Below are 19004 nucleotides of genomic sequence, written 5' to 3'. Positions count from 1 at the left end.
GATGTTTCAACAGAGAACAGTTCCCACGATCTTCGCTGTATCTCGTGTAAGAAAAATGTTTACATATCTACGCACGCTTGACGCACGTAGACATTTTTATTTCACCCGAAGTTGATTTTATGGTCCCATGAACGCGCGTACGCGCACATGTCGCCAATTTTATACAACTTTTTTGCGATTGTCAGTGCCGGATGTCCTTCATTACGGTCATAAACTCTGCGCATCATATTTTCTTTGATGTTGGTAGCGCGAGCAGCGCCGCGTCTCGCAGATGAGCCAGATGCTCCCGCGATTTTCAGACGTCGATGTGCTTGTTCTACACGTGTACGTATTACGTTATGCATACGCTTAACCGTTTCCTCTTGTAACCAAACTCTGCTTCGACACAATTAACTCTGTTACTGTTTCGTCGCGAAAAGTATAACTCTGCCATCTCTCAAGCCGCGAATTACGAATGTAGGGTTTTGTCTCTTGATTAAAGTAATCAATCTACGACGTATCTGCTTGTATAAATACACAATTAACAAAATTTTCATGCGTCTGGGCCTTGTAAACTAGTTTGCTCGTTATATTTAGATTTTTAAAGATATTCTTTATTTCAAACAACGCGAGTCAAATGAATCTTTGCTTCTTTAATAAATAGCGTTCAAGCTGGTCGAAACTGACAAATTAACGCATCGGTGGATATGCGGTTGTGCATTTGAATTTTTATGTCGAATGAGATGCTTGATTTCGGAAATTTAATCGATCCATGTATTTTCGAGATCAGGCTCGAGAATTTGAGTTCTTCAATGCTGCAGTATTCACCGTTTTAAATTGATCGAGATTAATTCTGTTAATTTGTCGCAACATAGATCAAACACAATAACAATTGCTTCCCAAAAACATGAAAAACCGTATCTCTACCATCAGTCTATAATATATGTTCTACGACAGAAATTTTTTCACATTTAATAGCGAATCGTTGTTCTATCCCTCCAGCTTCTTGTCGGGAAATCTAAAAAGGGAGAATACAAGATAAGACGACGTTTTCAAAAAATCAAATCTTGTACTTACTCCCAATTACTACAGAACCCTGTTTCCGTTTATAATAATTGTTTGAAGAAAGAGACAGAGAAAAGGGGTTTGAAAGTCGGAAGCTTACGATTAGTTTGACCGCAGCTGATACGTATTATTAGGCGCGTGATACGCGTGTGCCCGTATCATCGGAGTTCGGGATGGTGGTCGTACTTAAGACTCGGTTAATTATTTTCTTAAAATTGCATTCCGATCCGATAGGAACCTTCTGCAGGCAATATGAGAAGGCAGCGGGCTAGCATGGCAATCTCCTTCCATCCAATATCCGAGTTTTTTGACAGCAATTTCGGTCACGTCCGATAATATATCTGGATCATTAATATAAAGCCTCCCCACCGCCCCTTCTCTCCTCTTCGGCTCTCTCGACGCGACGGGGGCCGAGGCGGAGGAGGAGGACGGGTGACGGGGAAATTGCTTTTCAATCCCCGGCTGCCCCTAGCCACCTTCTCCCTACCGAAAACCCCTCTTACCACCGCCCACACTCCCTACGATCGAGACCGGACCAGATATCATCCTCATTCTACACATATCGTTATTCCCGAATCGAACCTTCCGATACACGCGTCGTTGCCGTCCGCTTTTATAGGCACTACCGGGGATCGCGTTTCTCGCGATTATAACCGGGATGACTTTTCGGCATATTTAATGCAATTTTTAGGAGAGTTTGTAAAAATTTGACGTATTGCTGTTAGAAACGTTTGTTGTTGGTGTGTTTTTTTTTTCTCAAACATTTTGCCGAAATCTTATCTTTCATGGCTTTTATTATATCGAGAAGATTCAATTTCTATGGAAAATAAATTTGACAGGGTTCGAGAAGAAACTCTTTTTCCTCGCAATATTTTATCCTTTGGGATTGTTGAAATTCCTTGCAAGCATTGTCGAGGTTAGTTGGTGATTTTTAAATGATCTCAATTCACGAATTCCGATTTGTCTCTTGCGACAATGAACCCCGAAGAATATACTCAACTGCGAGGTGATCCATAGTCAGTATACACTGAGTGAAATTTTTATTTCCGGTTACCGCTCAGTCCTTGACTATTTCCATTTTTTACTACTATCGAAAAATATAGTTCTAGGTAGAAAATGAAAATTAGTTTTCTAGCCGTTACCGGAAAGTCTGGTATCCGTTACTATTCTTTCTCGTTACGATCACTCTTGCTATATTTTCTTGTAACTGTTGAGAAAATTTAATGCTTGTGCAAGAATAAATTGACGTTAAAGCCTTGTTTAACTGAAAAAGTAGAGTAAACCCTCAGAAACTGATTTTGCGTTGCAATTACCAAAAAAGGATCGACGATAGTGCAAAATGGTTACACGTACCTCGTTTTTCGTCATTCCAACAATATTCAAGCAGTTTTTTCAACGATACCTGTTTTACCGAATTTTTCTAGTTACTGTAGCAAATGAAATTTTTCTCACGAGCAAGCAGTATAATCAACGTCACGATAGCTCGTCCTGTTTAGGGAAAGCGCATCTCGGGTCATAATTGTTCCAGTCGAACTTGCGTGAAATGAGAGAACCGACTGTAGACGAGGGTCGTCGTCGCGTCGTGTGACTTACACGGCATAACATGTGCATACCTACACATGCCCGTGTATGTTCTTCACACAGATGCCTAAAGGCAGTGGGTATAGCGTATGGCGGTACACCCTCTATAAAGAAGAGCTTCTCCCTTTCTACCTCCCTCCATCCCCCTCTCGATCAGATAAAAAATGTATTATGGCCACCATGATGGAGGACGAATACCTCCGACAGAAACCCGGTAGTAGGCACGGCGGTAACATTTCTTCCTGTTTTTATAACGCCGTGCCTGATTCCATCATTTTCATACGAAACACGGATTGCCCCCGTCTCTTCTCTTTTACCGCGAAGCTCACACTTTACCTTATTCGAACTTTGATGCAGGGCTGCGATCTAAGGAAATAAGTTCGTTGCAACCGTCGCAGGTTGCGTTACCAGCGAAAAATGTTAAACGGCATAATATTCGAACGTTTCATTCCAAGAATTTACTCAGGTTCATAAACTGTTTCACCAGTTTTGTGTCTACGGTAGATGGCGGATCGACTCGTGTAAAGCTACCTGTTGGTGCGAATTTTAGCTCGGTAAAACGGACACGAGGCTGAAGATAGCAGCCAGAATTAGCAGCTGAACTTTCTAATGTTCATTCGAACAAGGTAGTGAATTTTTACAATGCATAAAAATCAATTTTTAGCCGCATTTTGTAGAAAGTTTTCTCGTGGTAAAACAATATTTCGTTGTAAATATCAAAATCAATGAAAAAATTGTTTCAAAATCGCAAAAAAAATCGTGTCGAATAAAATAGACTTATAAATACAAAATCTCAATTTTACTTTAGTGAATTTAACAAGTAATACTTTACTCATGGTATTATCAAAATATTGAATAACCTCTGGTAGATTCATTCGTTAAATCTATTCGGTGAATAAAGATTAGTAAAATTTACGAAATCACGAGAGCTACTAATTGATTACCTCTATCAAATGATATGTTACATCGTGCATCGATAATTTGTTTTTACTGAAGTGGCAAAACACTCTCTGTAACGCGTCAAAAATCCTTTCTCGAAACAGACGTGTGTCAATTCACAATGGCATATCTCTTTGTCATTGTTTGATGTGGCATTAAATTCATGTAGCATAAAATACAATAGAACGATAATGTTTTTAGTTACAACAATCAGATAATCATTTTTCAATACTTACAAAATGATGTAAATGATTTCAGATCTGATTTCGCAATCGCCACAGAATCTATGGGTTTCTGGTGACCTAACTTTCATCAAACATTAGTGAAACATTTTTCTTTCTGCGCACTATGAATGTAAAATTAACTAAACATTTTAGTTGTGTAAAAATAATGTTCGGTCGGATGTATGTTGACCCTGAATTTTCATTGCCAGGACCAAATTTTGGTCATTGCGACGAATTTTTATTCCGCGTGTATTCCGTCGAAAGCATGGTAGTAGATGAAAAGACGGGATTTTTATCAAATGTCTTTGGATTTCAAAGCAGTGTAACCTGGCCTCCTTAAACTCCAAAACCCTAACGCCAGTAGTTCAGGATTTTTAAACTCCTACTACCAAGTTCCAGCTTCGGTTCCTAACTAAAAATTTGATCATCGGCTGCCTAATCGCAGACTTGCCAACCGACACCTGAGGCGCTTACATCTCCAAGAGGGAAATATCGAAGGTTTATTTAAATCGAGGGTGGGAGCGGTGCATGGAAGCCGTATGGGTATTTTTGCGAGCGAAATGGTAGAATCTCGTCGACGGTAAGGTAAAACGGTAAGGCTTCCTCGGTTTTCCCTGTCACACTCGCAGGCTTACGTACACGTATACTCAAGAGGCGAAAGAATCGACTCGTCAAGAAGAGCGTGGATATAACTGACCGGGACAGAGCGGGTGTATGTACAGAGTCTCGAAATCGGATTACCAGCTTTCCTCTTGCCCTGCAGCCGGGCGGGTATTGTGTATCGAAAATACCTGAATACCTCCGAACCCCTCGGCATGTCAAGACCGTCGGTCTGATCGTGGGCGAAGCTAGTTGCTCACGGAGATGCTCGTGGATCTGAAGAGGTGAGAGACCGTAGAAAATACTTGGCTATAGCCGGGACGAGGAAGGACAAGGAAGGACAAGGAAGGACAAGGTAGGGGCAGGACACCGGCCTTGCGTCCTTGCTGCTAGATGGCTGACAGAAGCCATGCGCATCAGAATCCACCTACTTAAGCACGGATAAAATTACCCCCGGTAACGCTTCTGTCTTTCTTACACCCCGCTCGCTTCAATGCTGCCGCCACGCCGCGTACGCCAGACCGAACTTCGTCCATCTCTGCTCCGGGCTTCGGGGTAAATAACTTACCAGTCTACTGGAAAGTATCCGCCAGGGGTTCTCGGCGCGTCTTTGCCTTATTCCAACTCTCTTCGATTCTGGTTATGACGTTTTACTGGCAAATCCGACAAATTTAGCTCCAGAAGTATCGACGTTTTTTGGAAAAAACATTGTACCTCGAAGAGGTGCACGGAAATGTTGAATGAAAATAGATTTATAGCATGTGGTTTGATCGGGAGGAAGAAAAAACTGACTTGTGTGTATTATGAGTTTAGTTTCCGATCGTCAATTTGGTACGTCAGAAAAGAGTGGAGGTTGAGAAAACGTTGGATCGAAGAGGTTAGGTACCAGTGACGTCACAAGTGCCGTCGCGAATCAAAGGTGTTGTTGAAATCGCGCGGGGTATTTGAACAGTAATAAATTGCTTTCATCGCGGTCGAAGAAAAGTAGCGTATACGTTATCTTTTCACTGTCGAGAAACATTTTCAAATGCAAAAAAGAATCTTTTACGCCCTGCAACAACGAACGTATGAAAATATTTTAACGATGATTCGGATTTGGAGTCGCAACGTGACTTGTACGTCGAGTTGGTTGAATATTGAAGGTGTTTGGACCGACTTAATCATCTGCAATGAATTGCGAAACGAGTTGGGTTTTTTGCAAATACAAACAAGCCGCATTACGAGCTGAGAAAACGAGGCTACCGCGATGAACGTCACGAGGGAGATAGCAAAAATACCGCAGACACGCAGCGCTCGAACAAAGCCACCAGATATGATTCCGCCTAATCACCAACTTCCTATGCGGGTATTTGGTCGGCTGGAATATGTTTAAGTCCGCTGTCCTTCGTTATATATCGCGCAGCTGGCTTATTTTACATTCCGGGTGACCGGGTTGTTTTGTTTTATTTTTTGTTAATGACGCATGAAATATTTAAGCCCTCTTTTCCGTCTCCGTTATCGCGGAGCTACCTGTGCACTGCTATATTAATGCATGCGCGTGTGCGTGTGTGTGTTCATGCATCGCTCATTCCGTAATACCCTTTCTTTAATTCTGTTACAGGCGCGCCTGTCACGTCAGCAGAACAGAACCGGTGAGTGAATATCTCAACGGCATGCAAAGCAATTGTAAACGCATCCCTTATTTGATCGGGGTTGTTTGACTTGCCGAGCTTTTCAAAATCTCTCTTTTACCCTTTCTTAGAAAATGTGTAAACCTCGAAACAAGTAACCGCTCATGTATTCAAGTAAGTCAAACATCAAAAGAGCTGGAGTATGGAAGACTGACTGATTATCAGGGTTTGCTACGGCATTGTTGACCGAGTCTTTTACCACTTTCTTTTTCTACATCGAGGGCTTCTCGACTATCCTTAGTTCTCTGTATAAAAAATACATTCGAAAGGCGCCGGTATCGCTCGAAAAATTATTTATTAGGAAGACAACAACGATGCCGTAACAAGTATCGCCAGTACTCGTCAGGGATCGGAGAGTCGTGAGATCTCTTGAATTTCTCATATCGCATGTTTTTGCGGCAAGGTAGAGAATGATCTTGATTCTCGGATGTACGGGGAAGTGTTTAAGAGTCAAGAAACTTGACTTAAAAAAGATAAGCATGTTTTTAGCGACATCCCGTGGGCACGAGGTTATCGGAAGAAAAAGGCGGAAATAAAGGAAACAAAAAAAAAAAAAAGAAACAAGATTGAAACGCGGGGCGGTATCGCACCTGCGCATAAATTGTAACTTACCTGTGAAAGATCGTACATTATACACACCGTCTAATGAAAATGCGAATAACAACGATAGCGGCGGATTCAGGGGCGTGCCGTGCCATACTGGCCGCGTACGTATGCAGTAAAGGGGAAAGCAAGACCCCGTTAACTTGGAGCTCTGATTACATAGCAACTGTGGCGCATAACCGCCGCGCGTCTGTCTTTCTCAAAGACCAATTTCCGGGAGTCGATATGCATATTTACATGCACCCACATACATATATTACACATTATACGGAGGTCATGGGTATGTAGGATGTAGTCAACCTGGTGTACGACAGCACTGCGAGTTTCTCGTTATACGGGACCGAGGAAAATTTCCATATCTCGGTAATTGTAATTCACCGCATTCGTTATTTACAGACACGTTGCACACACGCTGCGCTACGTGTGTAACTATCAAAATGTCACCGCACACAGGCACGTACACCGATCGAGTCGACACTCTTTACCTCCGTCATTTCGACGGCTAGATACGCTGTGCTTGCGGGTATTTATATTTATAGACTTGTTCTAATTAAAACGGAGCAAAGGTGAAAGAGGTCCTCGGGTTTTGATCGGGGTGAAGAGGTTTGGCGGTAACTCGCCGTTCCTCCGCGTGCACCTTGATTATGCACTTATCGACCTTTTTTTCACCGACAACACACTTCGCTTCCCGCAGTTTCGGGCACAGCTTTTTTTAAGCCGTTGACCGTGAACGCTTGCCACCTTACGAATATTCGACTTTATCGCCGGGCGATCTTTCCGTGGGCAGACAGTGGGACTTGATCGGTACATTCACCCTTGCGAGCTTCTGATTGCGCCCAACGCGTCCCACCGCCGTTCGCGAACGCTGATTGACACTTGTTCCTGTCTGGCAACGCCAGTGCCGGTTGAATTTCCGTCGTCTCGGATCGGGTGAGTAGAGTGAAATTTACGCGTGTCGGGATGTGTTGGATCTGAAAAATGGATGTGCACGATACTTGGGTGTGCGGTAATCGACGTTCGCTGCTGTGTATCCGATGCTTTAACGCCCTCCAACCGATGACGTGACTCTTGATCAGTAACAAATACGCGAGACTCAAATCTAGGCTGTTTTTTCAGTTTCTACGTACTTTTTCTCTAGAATTTTTGGTATTATTCAAAGGTTTGACATTAACCATCTACAGACTGTGTAATTTAGCTCTTTATCGATTCGTCGTCGAAGTTCTGTTCAGGTGTCGTTTTAACGACAGTTTAATAAAGACACTGTGCGAAAGAACGGATCCTGCTTGAACTGAGGATATTTTTATTTTTATTCATCGAGAACGATATGTGTCTGAAAAAATTGATCAAATTTCACGGCTAAATCGCGCATGAAGTGGGATTCGATAGTTTAATCCCTCGTTAGCGTGTGAATTACTAAATTCGACACGAGGACATTGCGATTTTACTTTCCAGCGATACATTCACGCAATTCAAAATAATAATGTTCGTAAAAAGAAATGATTGGAACTGAAATTGAGAGAATTTAACAACCCCACGTCGAAGATGCCAAGAATGAAGGAACGATTGGCAAGAAAAATAAGTGAAATTTGCGTTAAGATCACGGCTGTAAAAGTGATCGAAAACGACGACCTCTGGCGCATTTACGAACGGCTACGTCCCTGGTGGGCAAAGTTCACCGCCTCCTCGTCGGGAATCGAACAGGGATGGCGTAGCGCGAGCCCCGCGACGTCGACATCGTCGCCCTCGAGAGGGAACGAAGGGAGGGAAGAAGGAAGGGAGGCTGTACTTAGTTAGCGGACAATGCGGCCCCTAATGAACAGCCAGGGGCGCCAACCCCCGCCAGACCAACTACAACGGAGCAACCCGAAATGACCGAGTCGCCTGTAACACACGGATGCAGAACGTGTCGCAGGTGCCGGCAAGTGGAAAACGTCGCGAGCGAACAATCGCCTTTCGTCAATTTCACGCTTTGCCAGTTGCCGGATCATCGAGAAACTCGGGAGTTTTTGTCGCTCGTATGATTTAGCGAACGCTTTTTTTTACAGCAAAATTTTAGCTAGGCACTCTAAGTCCCGACTTCGTTACAGGGACGATAGTCAACGATGGTTGAGAACCGCTGTAAGCCTCCGTGGTTGTAATTGGATTCAATTGTCCCGCGTTAAATCAGTGACTCCTCCTTGTCTCCTTCTTCCCTCCTCTTGCCAGCTCTCTCTCTCTCTCTCTCTCTCTCTCCCCCTCTCTCTCCTTCTCCCTCGTCGTCGCTCTTCGCCGATACTATTCGCTTCCCTTCGTCGCTCTGCCGGCTATATCCTTCCTTCCATCATTCGTCACTAGGGCGACAGATCGGGTTCGTCGAACAGGTGAGGCATGGAAGACAACGCCGATTCGATTCGAATGCCAGTGTATTATAATTCCTGATTTACTCTCAAAGTCTATCACGTGTAGGGAACATGTTATTTTCATAACCGTGTTGAACGATTCTGGTAAATGCTTCCACTGGATGGTTTATCAACTTTTCCTTACACGTCTTCGAATTTATAGTTATCGTTTTTCACCTTGCGCACGAATTTTAACGTTCGCAAGGAAGACGTAATAATGCCAGTCGGATAGAGAGATCTATGTAGCTTTCAACGGCTCAAAAAAAAAAGAAATGAATGTAACCAACAAGAAAAAAAAAAAAAACGTCCCGGAAAATAGGCGTCCGATTTTTAAAACGATGGGAAAAATTGTTTCGTGATCAGGACATCGGAAGTGCGATGAGTCGGGATAGTGAAAAACCTTTGACTAATTCAAACTTATTGCTTTTTTTCAAAGAGCGACAACACTGTCGTGCACGCAGGCTTGCCTGATATTAAAATGGATGAAGTGATTGGTACATTTATTAGAAATACAACCGTTTTTATTTAGTTTAATTTCAATCGGTACATTTGACCAGCAGGACAGAGACTTACGGTTTAAATAGATTCGGAACCCTGATTGATTTACCAGTTCGATGTTACAAAAACGAAGCAATCGTGTGAATTTTATTGAAAACCATTAACAACTAAAGTTCCTTTATTTGGATCTGCAATTCCTGATTTTTTTTTTTTTTTAATTTATTTCTAGAACCGATTCTTCCAATAAAATTCTTCAATCTTCCAACCTTGCCTTAAGTACTTTTGCAATGTACTGCGCGTCGCTGCATGCATCATTAAGATGTTAATTTAGCACGTTTTTGTACCGGAGATGTCGAATAGTTATTTTCAAAACGTGAGCAATTCTATCTCCGCGTTTTAAACATCGTTGGTACAGCAGTACCTCAAGCGTAGAACCATATCAAATTTGAAAAAAGTGAAAACACCTCGCACCTTAAGTGTGCGGGGTTATTCCGTTGCTGGTAAAACGCGAAGCGTGGATAAAAGGATAAGAAAGATAGGAAAAGAAGCCTCTGACGTTGCGGTTGAAGGTGGGAGAGGAGGCTGCAGCGAAGAGGAGCCATCTGGCCAATTTCACTTCGTACCTACTCTACAATATCCTCGTTGACTAAAAAGATATCGGAACTGTTCTTCAGCCCTGAAACTCCGGCTCCCTGCCGGAGCAGCCACCCTACGCTTCGTAAATACTCGCCACTCTATCTCATTGGTAATATTGTAAACGGTAATTTTACTAATGGCACTGTGCCTCGGTACCTCGTCTCTGTTTTTTGTCTGCTGGCCTGAGTACGGGAAGGAAAGTGAATACGTGCGGTAGGCAGGCATTAATGCGTCATCCCGACGGGCCGCTTCCTACGATTCCGGGCCTACACTGAAAAAAATTTCACTTCTTACAGTAGCTAGAAAAATTGAGTAAAACAGTAATATATACATAATAATAATAATAATAAGTAACCTAATGTGTCATCCTGACTATGAAAAATTGTCAAAACAATTGAGCGACGTTTTGGGTATTTGAGTCAAACCATAGAGTTCACTTTAAAGTCTTACGGAAGAATTAATCTGTATACACGAAAATTGCTGTTAAAAAATTGACGTACACAATTGTATGAAAAGCTTGTGTAATTGGACTGATTTCAGTAGGGAAAAGTCGTACGTTTGTGAAGAAAAAAAATAAATAATAATTGGGGTACAGTGGATATTGGAGGTATTTCAATAGATCCAAGACTTGGAGTTAAACGTTATTCCGGTGTATTTCTGTTTACTTATTCAACACCAGACAACAGGCGCGTCGGCATCGAGTGAAGTGAGCGTAGGCAAAAGAATAGTCTTGATCTAAGAAACCCTCGAAATGATATATCTGCGTAATTTATCTCTATATATTTGAAACGTTGCCTGCATACTCGTTTTATCTCCCACAAATGTTTGCCCAAAGAATTAGTGAGAGAAAAGAAAATCTCGTTTTATCTGCCGCGAAGAATTAGGTTGCCCCGAAATTTATACTTGTGGTAACAGAACGATGCCGTCTTATTGTCGGTTTGAAATATCATTTCTTATACATCCTTGTACAAGGTTTTACAATTTTCAAACCAATCAAAATAAATGCTCGTTTTTCCACAAAATTACAGGATGGAAAAAAAAAGTGGGGCAATCTTTTCTGAATTAATGTTTTTCCAACGGTATCCTTTTCGTCTTGCGGTTGACTGAGAGCCTGTACATCGTCAGGGAATTGGACGATTCTGATATGAGAAGAGGCGAGTCTCTTGTCTGTTATCTTTTCTTGAGTTTACAATTATCTGTTTATTTATCATAGCCTTGAAAAAAAAAAAAAGAAAGAAAGAAAAAAAAACCTGGAGAAAGGAAAATAGGAAGAGGAGAGAAAAAGAGAAGAAACGGCTGAACGCACATGCTTGCCCTAAGTTTACAGTCTCCTAAATTTATGGATATTTGTACAAGGTAGACATCACAAGGTAATCGTTTAAATAAACACGGAGTTTACGGGCTTTGCCGATTGGTAAGAAACATTTCGAAAAATTTACACCACCTAGGAAAAAAAAATATACCATTTTCACAGTTTTCTTTGGAATTGGTATATAATAATTCAATCACACGTCCGAATACACGTTATTTTTTCTTTTCTTTATTCATTTCGCTTCTTCATGCTCGTGGGCAGTTAAAAATTCAATGATTTCGATCTTTCTAATTTATATGGCAAAGTATAAATAAGTTTTATATTTCATCGCAGTTTCATATTATACGTGCATGCATTTAATTTCGATAGTACAGACGTAATATCAAGCACTTTAACTCCTTTACGATCCTTATCATTAATTAACTCTGTTTAATTGAACGTTTATAACCCAACCCAACGTTCCGAGTCTCTGGAATGACTTGAACGAATGAAATTTAACGAACGCTTAGTTGGGTAGAAAAAAGGCTATCAAGTGTAATCGTCACTTAAATGCTAACGCAAAGAACACTCTGCGAGTATTCAAATCTATTCAACTCGATATTTAGTTTTCTAATGCTCGTGTCGGCATTGCAGCCAGGCAACAGTTTCTCCACCAAAATGTCAATCTTGCCGTGTAAAACTTGGCTTGGTTGAGAGCCTCTGTTCGAACACGGTGGGTTCTCTCTTCGTCTCTCCCTCTTTTTCTTTCTCTCTTTCTCTCCCGATGCGAAGGGTCGCGTCGTCGTCGACGACGGCGAGGACTCACGTATTAAATACAGGCCTCGTTAAAAAATTCTGGAAAGCGAGTCACGATTGGCCGTCGTCTACCTCTACCGATATCTCTGTCGCACCGCTGGTTGACTTTGTGCCGCGGTAATTGACCCTAAAGCAGCAGAGAAATTGGGAGAGGGCTCGCCATTCGGCCAAACTATTCCCCTCCCCCCTTCCCACCATTCTTCTTCTTTTTCCCTCAGTCCCCCGATCGTTGTTAAATTATGTACCGTAATTTGTTTATGCGAGGAACGATCGAGGATTTATCCAATTGTCACGTCGTTTCATCACTCGTCAGTTTTTTTCGAACCAGACTTTTTAACTTAAAATTCTAGGCCAGCTATTTATTTGAGGGTGCACTGAGAGAAATTTATAGTTCCGGTTACCGCTCAGTGCATAACTATTTTCATTTTTTTACCACAATCGAAAAATATAGTTCTAGGTAGAAAATGAAAATTAGTTTTCTAGCCGTTACCGGAAAGTGGTATCCGTTGCTATTCTTTCTCGTTACGATCACTGTTGCTATATTTTCTTGTAACTGTTGAGAAAATTTAACGCTTGTGCAAGAATAAATTGACGTTAAAGCCTTGTTTAACTGAAAAAGTAGAGTAAACCGAAGTAACAGATTTTGCGTTGCAATTACCAAAAAAGGATCGACGATCGCGCAAAATGGTTAAGCGTATCCCGTTTTTCGTAATCTAAACAATATTCAAGCAGTTTTTTTTAACGATACCTGTTTTACTGAATTTTTCTAGTTACTATAACAAATGAAATTTTTCTCAGTGTATATTTGCGTTCAATAATGTTGTCATATAAAACATGTAAAGTAATGAAAAATGTACTCTCTCAAAGGATAATAGAAAAGAAAAAATCTCACCAACTCTCCACTCGAACAAACAGTGTATACTGGAACGCGTTTTGAAGATTGAAAAGAATTGTACAATTACAGTTTTATTCGACATTCGGCAATGATCGATTTTTATTTTTGAATTCTACGTTCCATTTCTTTAATTTCTTCCCCTCTAAATTTGACTTCATTCACGTTGCATGCAATTAGGATCAAGATAATCGTGAAAATCGGCAGAGCCTGAAAATGTTTGCGGAATTCTTTGACGCACTTGTCGACAGCGAATGCGGAATTTCGAGTTTTCTAAAAGCATAACAAACGGTAGGTACATAAATTTCGATTTTCCCATTTCCCGAGCGCGAGCGATGCAGCTGGCTGAATATTACGATCGTGAAAATGGTTCAGTCAAGTACGGTATAACGTTTGGCTAATATTCCTATAAGATTAATATAAAAGTTTTCAACCCTTCTCTACGAGCTGTGCACACAGGGAGGGGATAGAGCAGACCAACAATTTCCTCCCGGATCGGGTCGGGTTAGAGTCGGGTTATGAGCTCGCTCAGGATAATTTTATCTATAGCTAAGACCCCGGGATGTCTGGTTTACTACGCCACTTACGCGCCATACCTTGCCTTAACGATTCCAAGCAACTTCGCGCAGCTTTTTCTCCCAATTAACAATTTCACACGAGTCCGGATTAAATTATCACCGAGAAAATTATCAAAGATTACTTTTTTCGAGCGATGAACCTTCACGGGTGTAGAAATCTTTGTGCCGACGCTTATCGACGTGTTTTCGATGCCAATTTTTTAGGCACGAATGTTTGAGTTTTAGTCGTGACGGATTTGTTTTCGTCAAATCATATCGAATCTCAACAGTCGTTTGTTATGACAAATTTACGTAGGACATAATTGTGCGACGATTAACTCTGGAAATTTTGAGGCATTGGATTAGAACAATCCGGAACATTGAATCTTTTCGAAATTTCAATCCGCAACCAAACTCTCAACGCTTATTTATTTGTTATTACCTTTTATTTCTGCTACACAATGCGAAACGGTGGAAATAATTGCGTCGCTACGAAGTATCTGAAATGAAAAATGGAAGTCGCGTAATTTCGTGAATTCTTCATGTTTGAATATATTTAAATACCCTGCCTCTTTCTAACACTTGTAGCTCAAGTTCTTCTTTGCCCCAGTTTTCTATCGTCCCTCTAATTTTCACCGTAGATTTACAGTTTGCAGTCTGGAATGTGATATTATAATACTCGAAAACGACGAAAGATGGATAAATTAGGCACGTGTAATTAAATGCGCGTATACTTCGTCACGTTAGATTGGAGCGTGCAGCGTCGCTAATATCGGGCAAGAGTTTATATTTCCATCAGCAGTCCGTGAATAATTATCATTCGCAACGGTGTTATTTCGTCGAACGAAAATTCCAGAGGTGGGTAAAAATTTAGCCACGCAGTAGATGCGCGATTATTCGCCGTGGCGGTGTTTATTATTCCGAATTGAAAGAAGAAAAAAGTCGTGGCTAATCCAAAATCTCGCAGCTGAAATACGGAATCAAACCGTCATTTATCCTAAGATTCTAGTAAAACGGGTATCGTTATGATAAAGGTTAAAATTTTAGTTAAATTGAAAAAAAATGCGGAACAACGGGTAAAAATTTATTACGGTACCACGTTTTCCGTTTATCGCAACTTTAAACATGTTAGCCACACATCTGGAAAGGCCTGAAAATTTTCTATTTTGGTCATGAAAATAACCAAAAATATTAGTTTTCTATCATGGGAATTAGAAATGATTTTTTGAGTTCACAAATTTCTTTTCTTTACGTCGAGAATAAAAACTGGCTTGAATCGAATTTTTGTACATTATATTTTTTTTCAATTCGAATTGAATTTAAACCGATACAGAGTTAATAAGCTAAACGATTTAGGTTTCAGTAACTACCAGAACTGGGTCTTGGAGAATACCTGGAAATGTCATGGAATTTTTTTCTCAAAAATTTTTAGCTATTTTTAAATTTTATCTTAAAATTTTTTAGCCCGTTAAGTCTGTTGGCTTATGGATTGTACGCGATAACCGAACAACGAAAATTTCTCTCTGTGTACGACGAACAGCTCTGTTTGGAAATGTATTCCAGAAGTCGGCTCCTAATGGGCAAAAATGAGCTCATTATAAACGAGGAGCACTCGACGAAGCCGGGAATTAGGAGGCGGGCATGAGTTAACACCAAAACCCTCCAGTGCAGCCTCTTCATCGTCGGGGCATAGACGTCTTTCACTCCGATGTCGTGGCGCGTCTGCGGACACCCGTCTTCCCATTTTTCATTTTTTTTTCTCTCCATCTCGCTCTCGTGCAAACCCCGTTTTTACCACTGATACGAATTTTACGAGGGCCGAAACTTGAATCCTGAATTTTAATTAGGCTCCTTCAAAGATTCTGCTGAAGAGAGAAGATTAGGCAAATACTTGCTCGGGATTTAAGGGGACTCTTGGGTTTCACCGCTTCGAACTGTTTCCCCTGTGTCGCTAATCGCCGCATCTTGATTGATAAGATAGCTTCGTTTCTTTTTTATTTGCTGAGAAAAATATAGGTTTGTCAGTCAATGAATATTTGTCGGGTGTAAATAAATCGGTCGATTTCAGCCTCGGTTCTCCGGTTTTTTATTCTCCTCTTTTTAATTCAATGGTATAAATAACGAATGTTCCTGGACATTTTTTCGACGCGATTCAAATTCAATTGAATTATATTGTAAAGTGAGAGAATTGAATCGATGTAATGGGAAAAAAATCCCGATGATTCATTAATAATTTCGTTGATTGAACAGACAGTTGAATCGAGTGATTCGAAAAATTGATCGATCTAAATAAATTCACAGAGTGAAGTTAATTCTGCTCCATCAAGTGAACACGCTCGTAGCTGCGACTGATTACAAAAACAGACGAACGTTTTCATTATTGTAATGATTGCCTGATGAACCCGTCAATTTCCGCCAGCAACGCAGAAGGAATTTGATGAATTTACCACCCAAAGTATAAAGAAAGAAATTTTATCTTTTAAAATTTTTTAATGAAACAATTACCATCTGATTCGACAAAAAAAATTCGGGTTATTAGGTAAAACCACATTTATTTTAACGAACAGAATATTTCTTTTGCCATATTTAGTGAATCCTACAAATTGTGCGCGCGCGTGTGTGTTTTTTTTTTCTTTCAATTATTTTAGTGTGAAAAAAACAGTTATTTTTGAATTTTTTCACCTCACGTTCCGGCGAATATGAATGCACGAAATTGATTGTGAGGCAAGTTCGTGAATGATATCGTTAACGGATCGTATTGTGCGTTTTCGGGGAGAAATATAACCAGCGCTTGGTATCCGCTCGAGATTTGATATCCCGGTTTGAATGAGAGGTTGATGCGGCGTTACGGGGCTAACGGGAATAATAACAGCAACAACGACAACAACGACAACAACAACAGTGGTGGAAAAAAAGCATCAAGTACGTACATCAGGAATGAGCTGCAGGCGACAATGGTCGTGTTTAATTGCGAGTAACGCGATACGTGTGTGCCCCATATAAGCGGCTCGATCTGTCGGGGATTTTTTCGTAAATTTCATACACAGGGATAAGGGGTTATGGGGATCGCGAATTTGTGTGCGAAACAGGCGTTGTACGTTCAGCGGAACCGACAAACGTGCGCACGTGCATACGGATACGCACGCACACGCGCTTGGAAACCTATATAATATATAGCTGCAGAGATCCGGTCGAGTTGTGGCGTTGATTGCGCCACAAAGGGTGCAATTATGCTTGGCCCTGCAGCAATCACGGGCCATTCTGCGATTCCGCCGTTTGACCTGCCCCCCCCCATCGCCACCCGCCGCCACCTCTCGCCCTTCCTTTTCGCGTCTTTTTATTTAAATACAACCTTCAATCCCATCCGTAGTCAATGCAATTTAAACCTTCGTCGGTGGGAAGTTGGGAAAAATGTGTTAATGAACGATTGTGGGGAAAAGAAATGTCGTAGAATTAATGAAAACCGTACGACGAAAGAAAGAAAGGAATGAAAGGAGAATAGAAGGAAAGAAAAAAAAGATAAAATCCGGTCAACGCACGTTTATACCGATAATACATTTTTTCTCCACTTTCCCCGATGGCGAATGTACATGTATATATTATATCCGAAATTTACGAGGAATTCTTAGCTTACTTTTTACCGTATATAATCCAATTATAATTCTCTTGTATCCCCAAAGTTAAACTCGTCTCTTTACTAAGAATTTATTCATCCGTATTGTATATCTGTTGCGAAATTTCTTTATATACTTCGCGACAGTGAAGAAACGTGTCTGAATAAAGCCTGTGAATTTTCAAGTAAACTAACAAAACAATTTTATATTCTCATATAGCAATAATTCTTTATTTTTATTACGTATTTAAATTTTTCCTTCACCTCCGGTTGGATCCCCCAAAATTACGAGGGCGAATTACACGCGTCACATGATTAATTACGACTGGAATAATTTTTTATGCCTAGTTACGGTAATAAGATTGATTGCATATTTACGGAATCAGATTATTGAAAAAGTCGGCAAATTTTGGGCATTTATATCTCTGCAATCGATTATTCAATTCGATTGGGGTTTGTTTTAAACGAACGCATGCATATCTAACTTTGGTTACATAGTTTTTTTTTTTTTGTTTTTTTTTTGTTTTTTTTTTTATCAGAATCGATGTATATGAAGCATTGCTATTGCCGATAAGGTCAACCATTTACTTTGGTGCGTCATATTTAGCGCCACCTGCGATATTTCAAAAACGGTTATACCGATTTACTTCAAATTCGGAAACGGCATTCTTTTATAATCCACCCTCTTTCTCATGATCTGATTTCTTCCATTTTCAATCCCTTAACAAAACGGCCACCGTTTGAAGTTGAAATTTTAGTTTTCGTTCGAATTTTACTACTTTATTTTACTAATAAAAGAAATGTAACGATGAATTGAAAGAAAATTTGCAAAAGAAAACAAAACCATCCTAGAATACCGCGTGACAAAGTTTAAAGTAAATCGATTTAGTGGTTTTAGAGATATAATCCTGGGTAATGCAAACCATGTCGTGCGAAATACGCTTTCCGTCGATTGATTTTAGTGAAAAGAAATATGAAAAAGAAGTTCGGTCTACATAATTTTGAAACATAAAAGAATAAAACAAACCTCGATCGAATTTAATAATTTTTCATCGTCGATCTGTAAATTTCCAATATTCACCCACTTTTCGGCTGTCTGCATGCGTAATATGCAACATGTATTATACCCCCGTAATTACCCGAGGAAGCGGTCCATTAGTCCGAGCTGAACCGACTAATACAACACTCTGGGAGGTCCCTTGGAAACGAAGGGATCCCCGTACTCCGGGGGGCCTTTGGGCCCCTCGTACCCCCGTTTGGAACGAACGCCGCATCGTCTCGGGTCAGAAGTGTCAAGTCGAGCCTCTTTCCTTAATTGAGTTTTTACGTTTCTGAGTGCTTCTTAGCGGAGGTCCGCGTCATGCGTTCGCCTATCGTTACGATACATCCAAGACCCTCGTTTTCTATACAAGTTCGTTACATTTGCTTGGAAAAACGATTCATTTTCATACGATACACATCCTATTAGGGAATTCTTTAACGAAGCGCCGGTTTTTTTTTTTTTTTTTTTTTTTCCCCGCCCACAGGCAAAAAAAGAAACAAAAACGTTTCAAGATGTACGAGTCAACGTCATTTTAAATTTAATCTGTGAAACAGGTGTTCACGAATTTGTTTCGATTCGCTAACTTGTTTTCACTTTTTCAACGATTTTTCATTCAAGAC

At 40.6% G+C, this 19004-nt stretch overlaps 1 protein-coding gene across 5 annotated transcripts in view; it reads left to right on the top strand.

Moving 5' to 3' along the window:
• Positions 1-19004, top strand: part of LOC124306624 (LIM domain only protein 3-like) — a 108481-nt gene that overhangs the window by 42983 nt on the left and 46494 nt on the right. For 3 of the 5 annotated variants that reach the window (XM_046767440.1, XM_046767438.1, XM_046767441.1), the window contains one exon: positions 5989-6019. The exons of the other annotated variants lie outside the window; for them this stretch is intronic. In XM_046767440.1, the coding sequence (XP_046623396.1) occupies positions 5989-6019 (31 nt within the window). The remainder of the gene's footprint in view (positions 1-5988; positions 6020-19004) is intronic. 5 annotated transcript variants of the gene reach the window in all.

The sequence above is a fragment of the Neodiprion virginianus genome, chromosome 6, assembly GCF_021901495.1.
Source record: "Neodiprion virginianus isolate iyNeoVirg1 chromosome 6, iyNeoVirg1.1, whole genome shotgun sequence".
Lineage (NCBI taxonomy): Eukaryota > Metazoa > Arthropoda > Insecta > Hymenoptera > Diprionidae > Neodiprion > Neodiprion virginianus.
Note: the sequence above shows the minus strand (reverse complement) of the source record. Positions and strands in the feature narration are given on the sequence as shown.